This window comes from Chenopodium album, chromosome 13 (assembly GCF_948465745.1).
Source record: "Chenopodium album chromosome 13, dcCheAlbu1.1, whole genome shotgun sequence".
NCBI lineage: Eukaryota > Viridiplantae > Streptophyta > Magnoliopsida > Caryophyllales > Amaranthaceae > Chenopodium > Chenopodium album.
The window spans coordinates 41,204,505-41,224,572 of record NC_137846.1 but is presented as its reverse complement, the minus strand read 5'-3'; the positions used below and the strand labels follow the sequence as shown (position 1 = coordinate 41,224,572).

The following is a 20,068-nucleotide window of genomic DNA, read 5'->3' as shown; positions in this document are numbered from 1 at the left end:
GACAGTAAGCTTGAAGAGTTCAAAGCAGAGTACTGTTGCATACTCAATGTCAGAATATGTGTATTTAGCTACAGTAAGAGTAGTTAAGGAGGAAGTTTGGATCAAATTGTCTTGTGACTAAAAGGACACCTTTGCCAAAACAAAGGAGTTAGGGTCACATCACAAATCCAAACAAATAGATATGAGATATCACCTCATTTATGAGATCAATGACAAGCGGAATGTTGTGATCTGCAAAGTTTTATTATGAGTGAGAAATCACTAAACCCCTTCCATAGACTAAGATATGAGAGTCATATTAAAGACTTGGATTGAAGCAAGTTATGTAATTCAAGTTGTATATGTTTTGAGAAAACATGTCACATAAGGAATGCATTAATTTGCAGAATTATGTTTAAATAGAAATTATTATTTCTCTTATTAATTATGGTTTTGGAAATTAAATAAAATGTCCAAAATAATTATGAATTGATGGGCTCATCAGGTTGATGATCTGGTGAATGAAACCCCACAGGTGAACAAAACTGATATATTATTTAAGTTCCTAGTTAGAAATCATTAAAGTGGACATAAATGATTTCAATGAATGGACTAGCATGTAAGATTGATTGGATAGCGCAGTTTCATGGGCTATAGGGGCATAGTGATGCTCGGTCAATCACTTGTGTTTTGGGTGTTTTTGTCCCTTGGGAGAGTTACAACTCGAAGACTGGTCCTGCTGAATCTGTACCTGCAAAAACAACGGAGACACCGATTGGGTGGTGCTACGCCTCCAACGCTCAAGTTAGTAACTTGAAGGAAAATAAAAAGTGCGGAAATTTAGGTGGGGATCTGCTTGGATTCCAAGCTCAGGATTTCTCTGATGAGAGAGAAAGTAGGATGTAATAAATGATAGTAAATTTCTGAATGTCCCCCATTTTGGGGGAATATCTCTCTATTTATAGGGTCATTGGGAAAAGTGCCCCTCCCTAGGTCATTCTGACCTAGGACTGATGGGCTGCGCCGCCAAATAGCGAATTTTGGGGAATTGGGCCCTTGAAGGCCGCAATTCTAAGGAAGTATCTGGAGAGGCCACGTGTCAGCTGGAGATTGGCCAAGGATGACCTGCCAGCCTCTGACACGTGGCACCCCCTCATTGGTCCACTTGTCTAGGGTAAAAATTCCCTAAACATTTGCCCCTCACAGGTGGCACGTGGCGCCTGTGACACGTGTCATCCCATGAAGGGTGAACAGTGAAAACGGCTATTTTTTGACAGAGGTGACGGGGATTCGTGCCGTTTCACCCCTATAAATAGGGATTTACCCCCCCTCTCCTCTTCACATTTTTACAATCCTTGACTTTTTAGAGAGAAATAGAGTTTTCTAGAGAGAGGTGCGCTGATCCCGGCTGCGTTTAAGCAAGTCCAAGATTTCCGTGTGCTCTTTCGAAGTCACCCGGTCACTGGTTACTTTGCCGTTTTCAGATTTTCAGAACTCAAAGTAAGGTAACTATTCGTTTCCTTCTTTAAGTTTTCTTCTTTTTCTTTTTCTTTAGCCTGTATACACTCGTTTCCGGCTGTATACATTAATTTTTCAAAAAATAAAATGAACTCTCCATTTGCACACACGGCACTGCCTAGGACGCTCAGCCGGTCACCAGGGATGGCTGAGTCTAGAACCGGGGGTGCCTTGTCTGGAGTTTCTGGAGTACTTTGCTCATCTCCGGCTTCTTCCCTCTCTGTTCCTGTGCAGGACACAATGGCCAGAACTAAGCAAACGGCTACCAAGCCGGATGCTACTGAAGCATCGAAGGATGGCGAGCCATCTAAGGCTGCAGGTGGTGATGCAGTCGCAGGGGAGGAGCTGACGAGGGTCGACTCCAAAGGTAAGATAGAGATTCCTTGGCCGCTTGATTTTATGCGCGCCAAGACTATAACTGACCCTTCCGGGGGTTCCGTGAGTAGCCAGCAAAGAATGAATGCCAAATACGCTGCTAGTCTCTCAGCAAGTCCTTCTTATGCTGCAGATGCTACTTTTGGGCCCCCAGACCTGGCGGGGTTTTGCAAATGGATGGTGAGGACTCTCACCCAAACGGAGAAGAACTCCATACCCAACCGCCATGAGGTCGACTTCGACCAGATTCTGGGGCAGCTGGCGGAGGTAAATGAAACTTGCCCCTTATCTTTTTCTTTTCAATTCATTTCATTTTTCTTCATTTTTACTAAGTATGTAATTTCCCGGATGACCTTGCTCAGGTTATGGTCCGGGTGGATGGGCTCCGGGTGCCATTCCGGAAGAAGTAAGAAGAGGTAACTGATGCCAAGAAAAGGGCTCAAGCCAACCTCAACTCTACTGAATATGCATATATTAACTTTTATCTTGAGATTAAAGCCCTAGAGTTGAAACAGGAGGAGCTGGTAAAGACCTTGACGGCTGCTAATGATGAGGCTAACAGCCGGATCAGCGACCTGGAGCTCCAGCTGAAAACTGTCGGCTCAAACCTCAAAGCCTTGGAAGGAGCTGACAAAGAAAATGCTAATCTAAGGAAGGACAAGTCCCGACTGATTGCTGAGCTTGCCACTCTGAAAATTCAGCATGAAGAAGAGCTCAAGGCTAAGCAGGGACGGCTCATCAAGGAGAATGAGCGGGATAATGAGATCCGCCTCCGGATGGCTTGGGGGCTTCTCTACCCTGAGGTAGACTTTGAAGTCTACAAACTGAGGTACAACTACGCCACTGAGGCATATGATGCCAAGGTTCTTGGGGATCCTGCTCCGCCTCGCTTCAAGGACAGGGCCTTGGAAAATGGTGCTGAGGTTTCGGACGTAGAGGAGCCAGACTTAGATGAGATAATGAAGGAACTGGGCACCAAGGACAGCCAGCCTGAAGAGGCTGTGGTTCCGGATGATGTTCCTTCTACCACTCCAGCCCAACCAGAACAGCCGCAAGCGTAGCTCCCCTCCTTCTCTGCGGCAGTATGCCAACCACTTTTTTTTATTTTTCAGCGGCTGTATGCCAACCTTTGTTTTTCCGGCCTGTGCGCCGAGTATTTTTGTAACTTCTTTTTTTATGTTTCTCTGTATACCGGATGTGGATCCGGCTGACAATCATTCCTGGCCTTGAGCTAGTTTAATTTATTGAAGTGTACCGACTCAGTCGGTTTTCTTATACTTGCACAATTTTTCAATTTTTTCAGTTCTTTTTACTTTTGCATATATACTCAATATATACTTGTGATTTTGCCTATCTTATGAAAAGCATGCGGAAGGTACAAATCCGGTTGTCCTTGCCCCTAGACGGCTGTGTGGTTGGTTTAATCTAAAAAAGGATTGATTGTCTTGGAAACTTCTCATACTTTAAAGAGTATGGGATTTTTGTAAGACAATCAATCACAATAGTGATTGCTCCAAACCAAGTATACAGCCGGTCAAATGACAGGCATACAACCTCTGCCCCAGTCGGTATCAAACCGCCTGGGTATTCTTTATAGCTATTACGCAAAAAAGGGTTTGCCCTATAAGTGCGCAACTCGAAGAAAATTTTACTAAGTAAAAACTTATGATGGTACTCTGGCTGATACTTGCAGGCAGCCGGAGTTTTCACAACCAAAAATTACTTAGGAGAAATAACATGGTCAGACAGCTATGAGTTGGCTGGTCTAGCCACTCAATCTTTGCCGCCTGCATGGGTATATAGAACGAGCAAGATGGTTGTTCTCTGCGATGATTGCACCCGGAGGGGTGTCGCCGGACGCCTATATCCATAACAGGATAGACAAATTTGTAAAAAAGACAACCATCTAGCCTTTGGCTTCTGGTCTAGTTGGATAGCCACTAAAAGGTTTTGTGCTTAGCTTAAGGATCCGGCCATTGGCCTCTTGTCACTATGGAATTTTGATTTTATATACTAAGTATCAAACTTAGTTTTTTATCTGGCCATTGGCCTCAAGTTATTCACATATTAGATTTGCTACTAAACTTCACAACATTTGTATGGGTAAACCCAGACGGAAATAAAAAGATAATAAATGAAACAAAAGCATTTCTCATTAATACTTCTTGTTACAAAAAACTTTACAATACTCAAAAGTAGTACTTTTTTAAGTTATCTACATTCCAAGTTCTAGGCAGGCGTTTACCGCCTGGGGTTTCCAGGCGGTATGTGCCATCCCTAACTTCTTCATAGATCCGGTAGGGGCCTTCCCAATTAGGAGTTAGCTTTCCAAGCTCATTGGCCCTACCGGTTGCCTCCATTTTCCGTAACACAAAATCATCCACTTTCAAAGGACGTTTGTGCACTCGTTTGTTGTAGGCTCTCGTCATTCTAAGATGGTATATCTCATGTTGAAGGGCAGCATTTCCCCTGCGTTCCGGGAGGGAGTCCAATGCCAGCCGCATGGCCTCCCAATTTGCCTCTTCATCATAGAGCATCACCCTGAGCGTAGGCTCATAGTGTTCAATGGGTAAAACGGCTTCAGCTCCGTATACCATGAGAAATGGGGTTTCTCCGGTTGACCCCTTGGCAGTTGTCGGATGGCCCAAAGGACATGAATTAACTCTTCAGCCCATAAACTATAGGCTCTTTCAATTTTCTTTTTTATGCCGTCTAAGATGAGTTTGTTGAATGCCTCAACCTGACCATTTGCTTGAGGACGGCCGACTGAGGCAAAGTAACTAGAGATACCCTGATCTCCTAACCAAGTCTTGAGCTGAGGCGTCTCAAACTGAGAGCCGTTGTCAAATACCATAGACATAGGTACCCCAAACCGGGTGATAATATTCTTCCAGATGAAAGAGATGACATCCTTTGTCTTGATATTCTTAACTGCCTCCGCCTCCACCCATTTGGTGAAATAGTCCACAGCCACCAAGATATAGCGCTTTCCGCCTGGAGCAGGCGTATAAGGACCCAAAATGTCCATGCCCCATTTAGCAAACGGGACTGGGCTGTGGATTGCCGTCAGATCAGTAGCCGGGCGATGTATCAGCTTGCCAAACCTCTGGCATTTATCACATCTCTTCACAAATTCTTTGGCGTCTGCCTCAAGGGTAGGCCAAAAATAATGCCGCCTGGCTCTGACGGCTAGGGACTTGCCGCCTATATGGGAGGCGCAAAATCCCGCATGAAGCTCTTCGAGTACCTCTTTCCTCTTTTCTGGGGTAACACATTTTAACAAGGGCTTGAGAAAACCAGCCTTGAAGAATTCTTCGTTTCTCAACTTGAAGTTAGCTGCTCTCTTTTTCAGGACGGCTGCCTCCTGAGGTGAATCAGGGAGCGTGCCATCTGCAAGATACGCCCGGATGCCATCCATCCAAGTAGAACTTCGATCCAGGATTCCAATGGGCTCTTCATAAATGCTTCTTTTTTCAAGAACTTCCCAAAAGACTGACCGAGGCGTATCATGGCAGGCGGATGATGCCAACTTTGACAGCGCATCCGCCGGGTGGTTATCTGACTGGGGCACTTGATTCAATCTGAATTCCTCAAGTGTCCCATCCTCATCTTTGACAGCCTGAAGATATTTGATCATAGCTGGATGGGTCGCTTCATAAGTGCCCTCATACTGGCTAACAACCAACTGAGAATCAGAATGGGCGTTAATCTTTGTTGCCCCTGCTGCCTTACACATGCGGATTCCGGCTAGCAGGGCTTCATACTCCGCCTCGTTATTTGAGGCCTGAAACTTGAACCGTAGTGCATACCCATATTTATCACCTTCTGGAGATTCACATACAATACCTGCACCACAGCCGTTCTTTGTAGAGCTCCCATCTACATACACCTTCCAAACCTGATCAACATTATCCGGGAGAACCGGACGAGTCATTTCAACAATGAAGTTGGCAAACGCCTGACCTTTCACTGCTTTCCTTGGTTCGTAGGAGATTTCAAGACTTTGCATTTTAATAGCCCATTTCAACATTCTGCCGGATGACTTCAGAGTGGACATTGGCCGCTTGAGGGGCTGATCGGTGTAGATTACAACCGGATGTGCCAGAAAGTATGGCTTCAACTTTTTAAAGGCCATATATAGAGCAAGACCAAATTTCTCCACCATGGGGTACCGGAGTTCAGCATTTTTTAACACATGGCTAATGAAGTATACTGGGAGCTGAGTACCGTCTCGTTCAACAAGGAGAACGGCACAGAGGGCATGGTCTGAGACGGCTAAGTACATGTACAACTTCTCTCTAGGCAAAAGACTAACAAGCCTTGGCAAAGAGTGCAAGTGTTCTTTCAATTTTTGGAATGCCGCCTCAGCATCATCCCCCCATTCAAATCTAGTCTTCTTCATGATTGCTTGGAAGAAGTAAAGGCATTTGTCACCTGACCGGTTGAGGAATCTCCCCAAGGCGGCCAGGCAACCGGTGAGTCTCTGAACTTCCTTAACAGTGCGGGGTGACTTCATGTCAATTACCGCCTGTATCTTCTCAGGGTTAGCCTCTATCCCCCTTTGATCAATCAGGAATCCGAGAAACTTCCCAGACTCAACACCAAAGACGCATTTCTTAGGATTTAACATAACCTTATGTCGCCTGAGTGTGGTGAAGGTTTCTCGGAGATCAGCAAGGTGTTCCGCCTGCTGCTTGGATTTGACTATCATGTCATCAATGTACGCCTCTACGTTCCTCCCAATTTGACTAATGAAGACTGTATTAATCATCCGTTGGAACGTAGCCGGCGCATTCTTCAAGCCAAACGGCATCACAGTATAACAGAATAACCCCTGATCAGTGACGAAGGTCGTCTTTTCTTGATCTTTTTTCCACAGAGGTATCTGATGGAAGCCGGAATAGGCATCCATAAAACTCATCAAGGCATGACCAGCTGTTGAATCGACCAAGTTGTCAATTTTTGGAAGTGGATAACTATCCTTTGGGCATGCCTTGTTGAGATCTGTGTAGTCTACACACATCCGCCAGGTACCATTCGGCTTCTTTACAAGCACAACGTTTGCCACCCAGTCGGGGAAATTACAAGGCCGAATGAACCTGACATCCAACAACTTTTTTACTTCGGCAGCTGCCGCCTGACTTCTTTCCTCACCGTGGTTCCTCTTCTTTTGCCGGATGGGCTTCATTTTTGGATCCACGGCAGCAACCGTCCCAACCTTAACAGTTCGCTCTGGACGGCTATCGTCCAGAACAAGATCAATACTTTCACCAGCCGGTTGGGGACGGAGCTCCTCTGACCGTTCACCGGTCAGTGATTGCTATTTATTTTCTTTCTTCACCACCACCAGCTCTGCAGCTTTTCTCTTTTTACTGGCTGCTGGTGGGGGTGAAGGAGCATCCTTGACATTGTAAAGGTCTATTGGTTCCTTCCCTTGGCCGTCTGAGGCCACAGTATCCTTGACGGCTGAGAGGTAGCACTCCCGGGCCGTCTTCTGATCCCCGTTCAGGGAACCAACAGAACCATCATCCTTCTCATACTTGATGAGCATGAGAGACGGGATGATTACCGCCTTTGCTTCGTTGAGGGTTGGCCTCCCAAGAATGATGTTGTAGGCGGTCAACTCCTCAACGACCAAGAATCTGATGACAATATGTCGTCCCTGGCCTTTCTCACCCAACCGGATGGGTAAGTCAATTCGTGCGGCTGGATAGACCATCCCACCCCCAAAACCAACCAAGGGGTGGATGACCGGATGCATGCTGCTGGAGTTGTATTTCAGCTTCTGCAAGCACCGGAGGCTGATAATGTCCGACGAGCTGCCGGTGTCAATAAGGATCCGTCCAACCAACTGGTTGGCAACCTTACATTCAATGACGACCGGGTCGTCATGCGGACGGCGGACGCTGCCCCTGTCCTTCTTAGTTATGAGGACGTCTGGGAAGGTGGAACTGGCAGACGCCAGCTCATCATCATCATCCTTGTCCATCTTTCAAAGATGGCTCTTGGTGCCCCGGATGGTAGGGCCACCACATGAAAATCCTCCTGCTATAGTGTAGACCGGATCCTTGTCGGTATCCGAACTACTAGTAGGCTGGGGGGTTGCCTTGGAGGACTGACCCTTGTTCTTCTTTTTTGCCCCAGCTGGGGACTTAGAAATGTAGGACTTTAGAAGTCCTTTGTCAGCCAGACGGTCCAACATCCGCTGTAAACTGAAGCAGTCGTTGGTGTCATGGCCAACCTCCTCATGAGGTCCTTCACCTCCATGAGGATGGAGTTTCAGTCTTTGTTAAACTCATACCGGGGAACGTATGGTTTAAACTCTTTTTTCTTCTTCTGGGACGGCTGCTCAGAATCACTGACCGCCCAGACTTCTTTTCTTTTCTTGCTCTCTTCTTTTTTCTTTGCCGGCTGAGCAGACCGGCTCTCTTTTTGCTTGTCAGACTTCTTGGAGTCCGACTGGCTACCAGGCGTGCAGAGGTCGGTTGCTTATATATAGCTTTCCGCCTCCCTCAGGGCCGCCTGTAGCGTAAATGCCCCTTTTCTAACAAGGTCGAACTTAAAAGTCGACTCGTCTCTCAGACCCTTGAAGAAGTCTATAAATGCTACCTCGTCAGACAGCCCTTGGATCTGAATTCTGACCAGGTTGAACCGTCTGACATATGAGCGTAGCCCTTCTCTCTCTCCCTGCTTAATGGTGCTCAAGTCTAAACTTGTTTTCTCAGCAGGGATGTTCATTGAGAAGTTGGTGGCAAACAAGAAGGCTAGCTTCTTGAAGCAGTCAATAGATCCGGCTGGCAAGTTGCCAAACCATTTTTGGGCAATGCCCTTCAATGTAGCCGGAAAACAGCGACACCAGGTGGCATCGTCCCAACCTTGTAAACACATTAGGTTGGTATATGCCATCAGGTGGTCTTCTGGGTTGGTGGTGCCATCATAAGCACCAACCAAAATATTCTTAACCTTGGTCGGCTGAGCCGCCTCGGTTATATTGGCTGCAAAGGCAGACGGCTGTTCGCCTAGCCTCATCAGCCGGAGCTGCCAGTCCAGTGGCTGGAAATTGGTATATGCCGCCTGACCTCCGAATGGGGGTGGCTGCATGAACTGGAGGCCATATTGCCCATACTGCGCTTGGGGTGCGTATGGCATAGACCCTATCATCAGCTGAGGTTCGGTGTTGAAGGATTTACCGCCTGTCCGACTCTCATGCAAGGACATAGAATTCCTTACAGAAGCTTCCTTGAAGCTGTCTGGAAAGCTTGAGGTAGAAGCTGACTCAGACTGTTGCTGCCTCCTTCGATTGATGACTTCTCTAGCATCGAAGGTAGGCGTCTTTTTGGCCTCCGGCTGGGGTTGCCGAGGCTGCCTCTGGGGCATCAGAATCTTGGACCAGTCAAGTTTTGCGGCTGCCTTCTCCTTTGGATGAGGAGTTGGCTGCCTGTCCTTGACCGGCTTCTTCTTCTACCCATCATTGGGAGTCTTTTTAGCCGGCGGACTCTTGCTAGAGCCTGCCTTGTTGTTGATCATCTCCTTGATTTCACCCTTGAAGGAGTTCATGAATTTCATGAGCTCATTCCGGGTGACTGGGGCTTCTCCTCTGGTCTTCCGGGTTTCCCCGTCTGACCTCCCAGTGGGCCGGCTGCTTGGACCCACCTGGTCTAGATTTCGCTCCAGTTGATCTCTGGAACGAATGGATTTAGAGATGAGGGAGCCATCTTTGGTTATGTAGGTCTCCACATCATTGTCTTCTTCTTCTTCCTCCTCCTCAGTGAATACCTCTGGCTGAGGCTGAGGCGGAGGCTGAGGGATTTCAAAATTTTCCGGTTGAATAACCGGTTGCAAGTCTTCTTGGTTACCCGTCTGAGTAACCGGACGTAGAGAAGTTGAATCGAGAATTGGTACAGAATTTTGGACCATCTTGAGGTACTCTCCCCACAGACGGCGCCAAATGTTTTGGGTGTTTTTGTCCCTTGGGAGAGTTACAACTCGAAGACTAGTCCTGCTGACTCTGTACCTGCAAAAACAACGGAGACACCAATTGGGTGGTGCTCCGCCTCCAACGCTCAAGTTAGTAACTTGAAGGAGAATAAAAAGTGCGGAAATTTAGGTGGGGATCTGCTTGGATTCCAAGCTCAGGAGTTCTTTGATGAGAGAGAAAGTAGGATGTAATAAATGATAGTAAATTTCTGAATGTCCCCCATTTTGGGGGAATATCTCCCTATTTATAGGGTCATTGGGAAAAGTGCCCCTCCCTAGGTCATTCTGACCTAGGACTGATGGGCTGCGCCGCCAAATAGCGAATTTTGGGGAATTGGGCCCTTGAAGGCCGCAATTCTAAGGAAGTATCTGGAGAGGCCACGTGTCAGCTGGAGATTGGCCAAGGATGACCTGCCAGCCTCTAACACGTGGCACCCCCTCATTGGTCCACTTGTCTAGGGTAAAAATTCCCTAAACAACTTGGATATGCATGAATAATGCATGATCGAACTATTGACCTACTTTGAAGTTCAACTGTAGAGCTTCCGGATATATTAGTGGATTCCTTTGACATGAGTGGAACATTGATTCCATTTAATGATTGATTTAACCGTGGTACACTCAAACGTCTACCCGTAACAGAAGATTATAAAGTGTGTTTCCCGGTTATTTCAAAAGTATAGTAGGAGCTTTGGTTGCTACAAGATTGGATTGAGTCTACCTATTAAATTAGGAAATGTGTCATGGCCGCTTGAAGAGGGAGAATTCAGAAAATACGTGGCCGCGTTCAAATGCATTACTCAATAATCATTTGGTTTTGTAATTCTAACTCGGATTTCAAGAAATGATATGTAGATTAATATGATCTCGAAATGTAATGCAATCATATTATCAAATGGACACGTATTGACTTAAGGAATTTGAATATTGCACACTTGTCTCAGACAAGTGGGAGATTGAAGGATTTATGTCTTCGTCGTGTGCAATTACTAGATATATAAATGGATCAAATTATGGAGATAATTAAGTTCGTACATTTGGGTCGTCGTTTTATCATAGCTAGAGGTACTAACGATCTTTGGGCTAGTAAAATAGCCCAAAGCCTAATTGGACGGATCCTATAAGGTCACACAAAGGGTCTAGATCGGGCACGAGAGGACAAGGCTCATGATGGGCCTCATCCTCTAGTATGGCCGGCCATGTAGAGTAAGTTTGAGGGTTTTGGGCTTCCTAACCCTATTCTAATTATAATGGGATTATAAATAGACTAGGTGCCTAGGGTTTGCTAAGTTGTATGCAATTATCTGATTAGTGTGATCAAACCCTAATTAGCAAACACGAGACCAACCCCTCTCAAACTCTCCTCTCTCTCACAGCACTCTCTCTCCTCCTCGGCGCCAGTGTGGTGGTTCGTGGTGGTCGGCTTAGTCCATTAAAGGTGGTGATCGCGGTTTTCCTCAATCACTCGACCAATCTAGTATTGGTGGACGGCTCGTTCGAAGCTCATGGACTAAGTAGAGGAGCAACGCTTGGGGCTCTATTCTCTCCCTGATTTGTCTATCAATTGCTACGTGGAATTCACGCTTCAAAGGTATGATTATGTGTCTTGTGTGTTATGCATGTGATCTTGGGATTAGGTACTTTTATGAATATGATTCATGATTTTCCGCTGCATAGTACCTATAAACTCCTACACGATAATCATATGCAAGAAAATAAATGCTCATTTTATTAAAAGGAAAAGAAAGATCCTACAAAATAAATCTAATGGAAAATAAAAGGTGCCTATGCTAGACTTAATGGGGATAGAAAAAAAAGAAAAAGAGGTCATGAGATCTTGTCGTTGAAGCTCGCCTTGTGTCGTTTGCTTGATCATCACCCGGTCTTCTTGCTAGCTAGAGGCAATGGGATCTTGTTTACTGCTATGAGATCTTGAATGAGATTTTGAAATCTGTAACATTCATCCGTGGTATGACCATTTCCTTGATGGTACTTTCAATAAGAGTTAGGATTCCATCTTGAACATCGCCTTTCTGGCATTGGATCTTCAGTAGGGCCAATAGGTTTGATTAATCCTCGATCATGCAGACGATCGAAAGCAGCATCATAAGTCATTCCAATGGGCGTGAACTCTCTTTTTGGTTTCTTTTTAGATCCTTGATTATCCATAGCTAAGACATCATTTAGGTCAAAGGTACTAACATTGTTACTAGAGTGGGTGTTTTTAGAAGAAGAAGGATTGTCGTTCTTCTTTCCTTTCCAGCCACTGTTGTTGCTAGTGTTAGTAGCTTTTTGCTTTGCAAGGTCATCTTCGATTTCAATACCTATGTCGTAGACGGCCTTGAAAGTATTCAAATTATGTTGATATTTCAAATGCTTCGAATACTTGTCTTGAAGGTTCTTGATGAACATCCTTACAGACTCCTTTTTAGTAGGGACCTCGACCATATTAGCGGAAGTTTCCCTCCACTTGTTAAAGAAAGAGGTGAACCCTTCATTTTATTTTTGCTTTAGCATCTCAAGTTGTCTATGGTCTGTTTCAACTTGAATGTTGCACTTATATCTATCAATGAAAGTGTTTATTATTCCATCCCAAGTAGAGGTCTTCTCTTTATCAAGAGAAAAGAACCAATGTTGACAAACGGTTTCTAGAAATAGTGAGAACAAAGAGTGAAAAATATTCCTATCAATTCCCTTAATGTTCATATAGTTTCAAAAGCCTTTAAGTGGAAATAAGGATTGTCAGTTGGCTTAAACTTAGGGATGTCATTGGCATTGAACTTCTGCGGAAGAAGCTCCTTGTCCACTAAGACCCCTTGTGAGCTAATGCCCTGGAACCTATAGTCATTGGAGAGTTTGCTCAAGCTTTCTTGCATGAGCTCCATTTGTTGTTGCTTCACAGGGTCATTGATATGAAGAGCCATAGCCTTCATCATTTCAGTTATGTTAGCCACGTCCTTCCTAAGTTCGTTGACTTCATCTTGAGACGCCATTATCTTCTTAGCTTTTCTCTTTTGTCGAATAGATTTATCAAAAAGTAGTACTTGGACAAAAGTGTTATCCTTGATTAAACTCCCTTCTCTCCTTGACCAAGTGTTGTGGAAAGGGAAATTGGGGTAAATTTTATTTTTGACTTCAAGCTCTATTCAACATGCAATAAATGAGAAGAGATCAAAGAAGAATGATATGGATGAAAAAATGATGTTGATAGAGAAATATGGGAGAATTAGGAATAGAATAGGCCCCCAACTCAAATGACGGAAAAACGACTCATGCATGAACCTAAAACATGGTCATGGTGACATATACACAAAGTGTTTGCTAAGACTAGTGAGTGTGAGTGACATGCTTTGACTCTTGTGTGAAACCATGGGACTATGTGCTTAGACTCAATTAAAAACATGACAACTGTCATTAATAAACTGGTTAAACCGATTAAGTAAACTGATTAATTAGACTCGTCATGAAGACTCGAGCAGAAAACTGAAGTCGCCGGAGCAACAATACTGTCGCCAGACGCTAAAGACCAGCGCCAGACGACAAAATTGTCGCCTAGCGCTAATCACTAGCGCATGGCACTATAGCCCAAACTTTTGCGCCATTGCTGGAACATTGGTCTGGGAGTGTTTCTAGTATTTTACTCTAAAGGGACAAGCCTAAAGTCGTACTAAGTCAAGTTTGATCAATTTATTTAGACTTTAATCATTTATATTAATTAATTAATTAATTTTGCAAAGTCCTTTAGTCATTAATTAGTTCATGTAGACTCATTCACAAGTCAAACAAACGGTTAGTGTAAACACATATAGGTTATGCACAAGCAAAGAATGCACAGGTAGTCAAGTAAGCACGATATGATGCAATGAGATTGCAACCTAACCATGCCTCTAGTTCTCTAAAGTTCAAGAATGGGTTAATCAAAGAGGGTCCATGGTTATGAGTCCGGATGCACTGCGCGGAAGCCTTACCTTTAGAAGGGTTGGCGAGAGTGGATGGGACCCCGCGAGTTAAACTCGCTCCCAAGGTTTGGTGAATTCAATAAACTCGAATGTACCCTTCGTTGCCAGGAGCGTTCGATTGGGTAGATGGAGCGTGAATTCCCAGAGGGTTATGGCCATATGTAGAACACATATGGGTTTTAGAAAAAAGGGAAAAAACTCAATCCGGAAGTAAAACCGAGCAAACAGTGCTAGAACTAGTCGAAACAAGAAGGTAGATTTCTGGCTCGGTATTGGAAGAATTTGGCGCGAGACTACAGTGCCCGTTGCCAGACTATGTCTCGGTCGCCAGACGACAATTACTGTCGCCAGGCGACAGAGCCATCGCTTGGCGATGGCGCTGTTTTCTCAGCGCTAATTCCTACATGCCTCAGCAGCTTTCTGTTCTTGAATTTTCCAGTTTTTCGCAGCGTTATTTCAATTCTAATTGTGAAAGATATTTCCCTAATTTCCTACGTGTAGAAATTCTATGTTTTTGACGCATTACGGATGGTCTTTCCAATGTGGACCTTTTTATGCATATGCCACAATGTTAATAAAAATTACGCACATGAACACTTAGAACGTTTCGAGTCTCATCCGCTCATTTTAAATCATTGCAAAAATAAATTTTAGGAATTAAAATAGAAGTCCTCCCCAGTGGAGTCGCCAAAAAACTGTAGGGAATATTTCAAGCATCCCGCACTTGAGCCCCACTGTGATCATACACTTAAGCATGGTGGCGTCCAAAGGGAAGGAAGCTAGAGCAAAAGAGGCGCCAACAAGTTTTAGGAATTTGTAAACCGTTCACAGGGTGAAGGTTACACCCCTTCACGATCCATGAGATCGCCAACTCCATAGTGGTCTGGAACCATGACTGGATATTCGGGGATGAAGGTACAAATCCAACCTAAAAGAGATTGAACCTGCCCTAATAATAGGCCACTACTTTATTCTTCTCATATCCATGTGCGCTTTCTGACTAACATGCAACCATTAGGTTAATCCTAAACCTATTTAATCTATGTTGGTTGAATTTAATGCACAAACAAAAGTATTATTGGCGATCACTTGAATTATAATCATATTAACCTAAACAAGATTATTAATTATTTTATTAAGCGTGATTACAAGTACAAATTCCCTTTAATCCTGCAAGAGGGGCGTGATCAAGCAACAACAATAATATCAAGCAACAATAATAACAACAATCATCAATCATAATAATCTCAATAAAGCATAATAATAATAGCAAGATCCTAGGCATGATACTAACAAGATTAATAACAAACCCTAGCATGTCACTAAACAATAAAGATCAAAGCTTTATCCCTAGCATGATACATGATACTAACATGACATAAAGAAAGAATAGGAAGCATCATACATGATATTAGAAATCTTAGTTATTACCCTAAACATGATAATAGGAATCATAAAGACATCCTAACATGATACTAGGAATCAAAATAATCTAAGCATGCTTTCTATATCGAAAGAATAACAATTAAATTACTTACTTGGATGCCTCGTATCTCTTTCTAATAACAAAATACACGCGTTAGTAACTTTAAGGAAAATATTAAACAAACAATCAAATCAAATAATTAAAATAAAGATTTGGGACCAAACCCTCAAAATTATCAACCTTTCACGTCTAGGGCGAAGGCAACTTCGAACTTGGCTAGGTGTGTCTAGAACTTGTGAATGTGGAATTTTGTAGGAGGGGAAAGTTTAGAAAAAAGAATAGAGAGAGAATAAGTTTCTAGCTTAAAGAGAGAGAAGAGAATAGATGATTGGTGATTGTTGCTGAATGAAAACGGGGAGATACGACCCCTATTTATAGAAAAATAGTCCGAAAACGACAGAAAATACTTCAAGTTCTATACGCAAAAAAACTGGCATCTGTCACCAAGCGACAGGCACCAACGCCAGGCGACAGACATTAGTGCCAGGCGATAGATTCTGTCGTCTGGCGACAGACTCTGTTGTCTGGCGCTAATTAAAAGATAAAACGCGCTTTATACGGAATCCTTTTATTAATATGATTAAGCAGCAAATTCCGTGTTTATCAAATTAAAATCGGATTTATCATAAAACACTTATTTTATTCCAAATAAAACTCTTTAAAATATAATTATCAATCCTAATACTATTAAAATTTGAAAGAACCTTCTAGATTATTCTAGAAGACTAAAATCAATCCTAATAACTTCAAGAATAATAATTAATAGGCCCTCCTCTAGATCATTGGGCTGCATTTAAAATTCATTTTGAGCCCAATTTAATATTTTGACCATAACTTCCTCATTACTCATCGGAATTGGGCTTATAATATATCACTGGAAAGCTCCTTTCGAGCCCGATCCAAATACGCTATTATTGGACCCTTATCATGGACAAAACTAAATTGGACTGGCTATTTTCATAAATAGAGCACATTTTCAAAAACAGAAAGAGAGATGTTTTAATAAAAACAACCGTATCACTAGACTTTTCACACTTTCACCTTGTTCGATAATCAAGTGACATGAAAAGTATTCATCACTGGGTTTGGTTTTGGGGAGACACATTTGGGTGTCTACAGTCTATAAGACTAAGTTCAACTCTAATGGAAGTGTGAAAAATTGCAAAGCTAAAATTGTTGCTAGAGGTGATAAACAGATTGAAGGAAAAGATTATAAACACACTTTCAGTCCTATTGCTAAATTTACTACTGTGAGGGTTGTCATTTCCTTGGTAGCTACTTTTGGTTGGGATATACAACAAGTTGATTTGAACAATGCTTTCTTACATGGATATATTAATGAGGAGGTTTACATGGCACCACCTCAAGGTTATTCTAAGGCCACTCTAGGAAAGGTTTGTATGTTGAAAAGGTCTAATTATGGGCTTAAGCGAGCCCAAGGTGCTGGAACAAGGAATTGAGTAAGTTTTTTCTTGATTTTGGCTTCACTCATTCCCAATAAAATTATTCCTTGTTTATTATGAAGAATAGTACCTCTTTATACAATAGTGGTTGCTTATGTGGATGATCTTTTGATCACTAGAACTGATGTTGCTGTAATATAGACTCTAAAGACTGCTATGCACAAGGTTTCCATTATCAAGGATCTATTGGGGATAGAGGTTTCTAGATTTTAATCTAGGATTCTTTTGAAATAGAGAAAATATATTCTAGATTTGTTAAGAGTGCTCATATGGAAGGCTGTCACATAACAAAATTTCCTTTGCCAAAAGGTTTGAAGAAACTAAGTAAAGATGAAGGCACATTGCTTGATGATCTTGAGAAATACAGGAAGATTATAGGGAATCTTATCTATTTGAATCTCACTCGGCCAGATATCAGTTATGTTGTTCAGCAATTGAGTCAACCATATATAGCCCTAGGGATCCTCACCTTTCTACTGCAGTGCATGTGTTGAGATATCTTAAGGGTACTCTTCATTATGGATTTATTTTATCCTGCACAGAATAACTCAAAAATTACAGGCTATAATGATATACATTAAGGCACATGTTTTGATTCAGCCAGGCAGGTCCTTATCTGGTTATTGTATCTTTCTTTACAATGCTTTGATATCTTGGAAGACCAAGAAACAGAAAGTTGTGTCCAAAAGCTCTACAAAGGCAGACTATAGAAGTATGAGTTATACAACAAATAAGGTTGTTTGGATGGAAAGATTACTTCATGATTTGGATATGGTATTTCTACACCTATTCCCTTATATTGTGACAATATTTCTACACAACACATTGTAGAAAGTCCTTGTTTTCATGAGAAAACAAAGCATTTGAGGTCTAAGTCACAAAAATTGAATGTTCATTTCATCAAAGAAAATTTTCAATTTGGTTTTGTTAGTTGAAACGAACACAACAAGAGGGAGGGGTGAATTGTAGTTGAGTTCCTAGTGACTACTTTTTCAAAATATAAAACTAAATATAAAGGAACTTTGCAACACACACAGGATTTTACGAAGAAACCTTCCAGGGCCCAACTGGAAGTAAAACCTCGACCCTTCTAAGGGATTTCCAGATAAAAACCAATCCACTATAATAGGGCAAACACCAAGTTACAAACCTATTATATGACAGACCTTTGCTCACAAGTTCCAAATAGAACCTGCTACACAGTAGGACCCTATCCTACCCAACTCAAGTTCCAAACTTGAATTCTCTCGTCCTCTCACAGTACTATTTCACAGCTTTTACACTCAAAGCTATCTTACCTGTATGCAATATATTTTTCATACACACACACCCAATAACCCAACCAATTACAGAAAATATAACACCTAGAATATGTTAGGCAAGCAATGCACGAATCTCGAAACAACTATGACAAGATTAAAGCTTGGAAAACTTACACAAATTAACCTCAGAGATTTCTTCACGCAAAACACACAAAAAACGTATGAAAATATGATCTCTACTATATATACAAGATTAACTCATATAGCAAGTAGGGTTTTTCAAAAGATAAATAAGTTAATTTAACTAAATCACAAAATAAAGTTTTATGTAAATCTTTTAAGAGAAAATCTTTTCGGAAAATAAGATAAGATAAGTTGTAGCAAAACGAATAATATCTTTTGATAAAATCAGATTTTAAGAAACAAATTATCTTGAAGATCTTTGCTTAAAATCTTTCTTTTATCTTTTTCCGTTTAATTAAATTTGCCAATTATCTTGTCATGCCTCTAATAAGTTTCGTGCATATCTACTTAACATATTTAACAATAAATCTAGAAGATAAAATCTTAACTAAATTAATATTGATGTGCCGCGTTTCTGTAATACTGAATTACTTGGGCTTCACGCAGACCAGGATCAAGTTCCTGCTGTCACTCGTTCTTCAGTCTTCAACTGGAACTTCGCAGACTAAGTTCCTTCCAGAACTTACTGTCTTCAACATGCATCATCCAAGTTCCTGTTAGGGAACATTCCTGTTAAGGAACTCAGTTCTTGTTAGAGAACTCTTCTTCTATATTGTTTGACTTTTCTTCAAAGGTCTCTTCATGTCTTCTTAGCCTAAGTTACTCTTCCACCTCCAAGGGCAACTTCACCTGTACTAATCAAACACTTATAAACCTTTATTAATTGAGTTTGCTTTAGTTTAAGGTCATCATCATCAAAACCTTTAAGCTTCAACAATTTCCCCCTTTTTGATGATGACAAACTTAAGCAAACTCTTTTGAAAAGTTAAAACAAATAGAAGGACGTATTTTTGGATTTTTGTTTATTGACAAGAAGTAAACACACAACTGAAATTAAAAACAGAAACAAGAAAAACAAAAATAAACAGAACAGAAAATAAAACTAAGCTACTGGCACCATATCAGAAGAAAGTTCTAATACTTTCTCAACTGGAACCCAGAACATCGTCAGCCTTCAAGTTTGCCTTTTCTTTTCCCCGTTTTGGCATCATCAAAAAGTCCTGCTTTTTCAAGTTATTAAGCATCTAGCCACAGCCCCACAAGCAATTCATCGAGTGTGGGAAACTGAAGGCAGCGCTGCTAACTTCCCTTAAGTTAGTTCCACTTTCCTGCTCAAGTTACTTTTCATAACATACATATACACACATGTTTCTGCCAAGTTCCAAAAATATTCATTAAAACCAAGAAATGAACATCCTGCTGAACAATTAAAAATATTACAAACCAAAATGAATTGTTCACAAACTAAAACAGAAATTAAACTTGTCCATGACTGAAATAGAGAAATAGAGAAGTGGCTAGGCTAAGGTAGGCTGAAAGATTTGAAGTGAGGTTGGGCGGAGTTAACTCTGAAGGAGTTCAAGAATCTTCTTATTGTCTTCAATGTTTTGCTTCACATACTCCTCCAATTTATCTTGAAGACTCTTGAGATCCTTCTAGAACTCCAACTTTTGCAGTTTGAGACTGCCCTCAAGACCTTGTACCTTCCTCTCAAGTTTCTGCACCTGTTCTGTAACTGCCTTAAGTTGTTTTTCCGTAATTTCAACTCTATCCATAAGTTCAGCCACCTGTCCAGCAGTCACATTTTCTTCATCATCATCCAGCTCTAGAGGCTTCTTCATACTTGTTTTAGGAGCAGTGCTAGCTGAGAGACTCGTGCTTTTCCTTACAGGTTTAACAGGAACTTCTTTCCCTTTTCTCTTCCCACCTGCTGCCTTTTTCTCTTCTACTCTCCTAAAATTCCCATTCACTACCTCCAGGCTAATACCCTGTAGTGTCTCACCATTTATCACATTTTCTGGTTTG

The 20,068-nt window shown here is 42.1% G+C and overlaps 1 protein-coding gene across 1 annotated transcript; it reads left to right on the top strand.

Moving 5' to 3' along the window:
* The first annotated feature begins 1,737 nt into the window (after window positions 1–1,737).
* LOC145575521 (uncharacterized) lies at window positions 1,738–18,711 on the top strand. The gene is made up of 5 exons (XM_081633381.1): window positions 1,738–1,864; window positions 16,414–16,688; window positions 16,899–16,955; window positions 17,319–17,531; window positions 18,655–18,711. Exons 1-5 carry the CDS (start codon window positions 1,738–1,740, stop codon window positions 18,709–18,711), a joined length of 729 nt encoding a protein of 242 aa, XP_081489507.1.
* The last annotated feature ends 1,357 nt before the right edge of the window (window positions 18,712–20,068 follow it).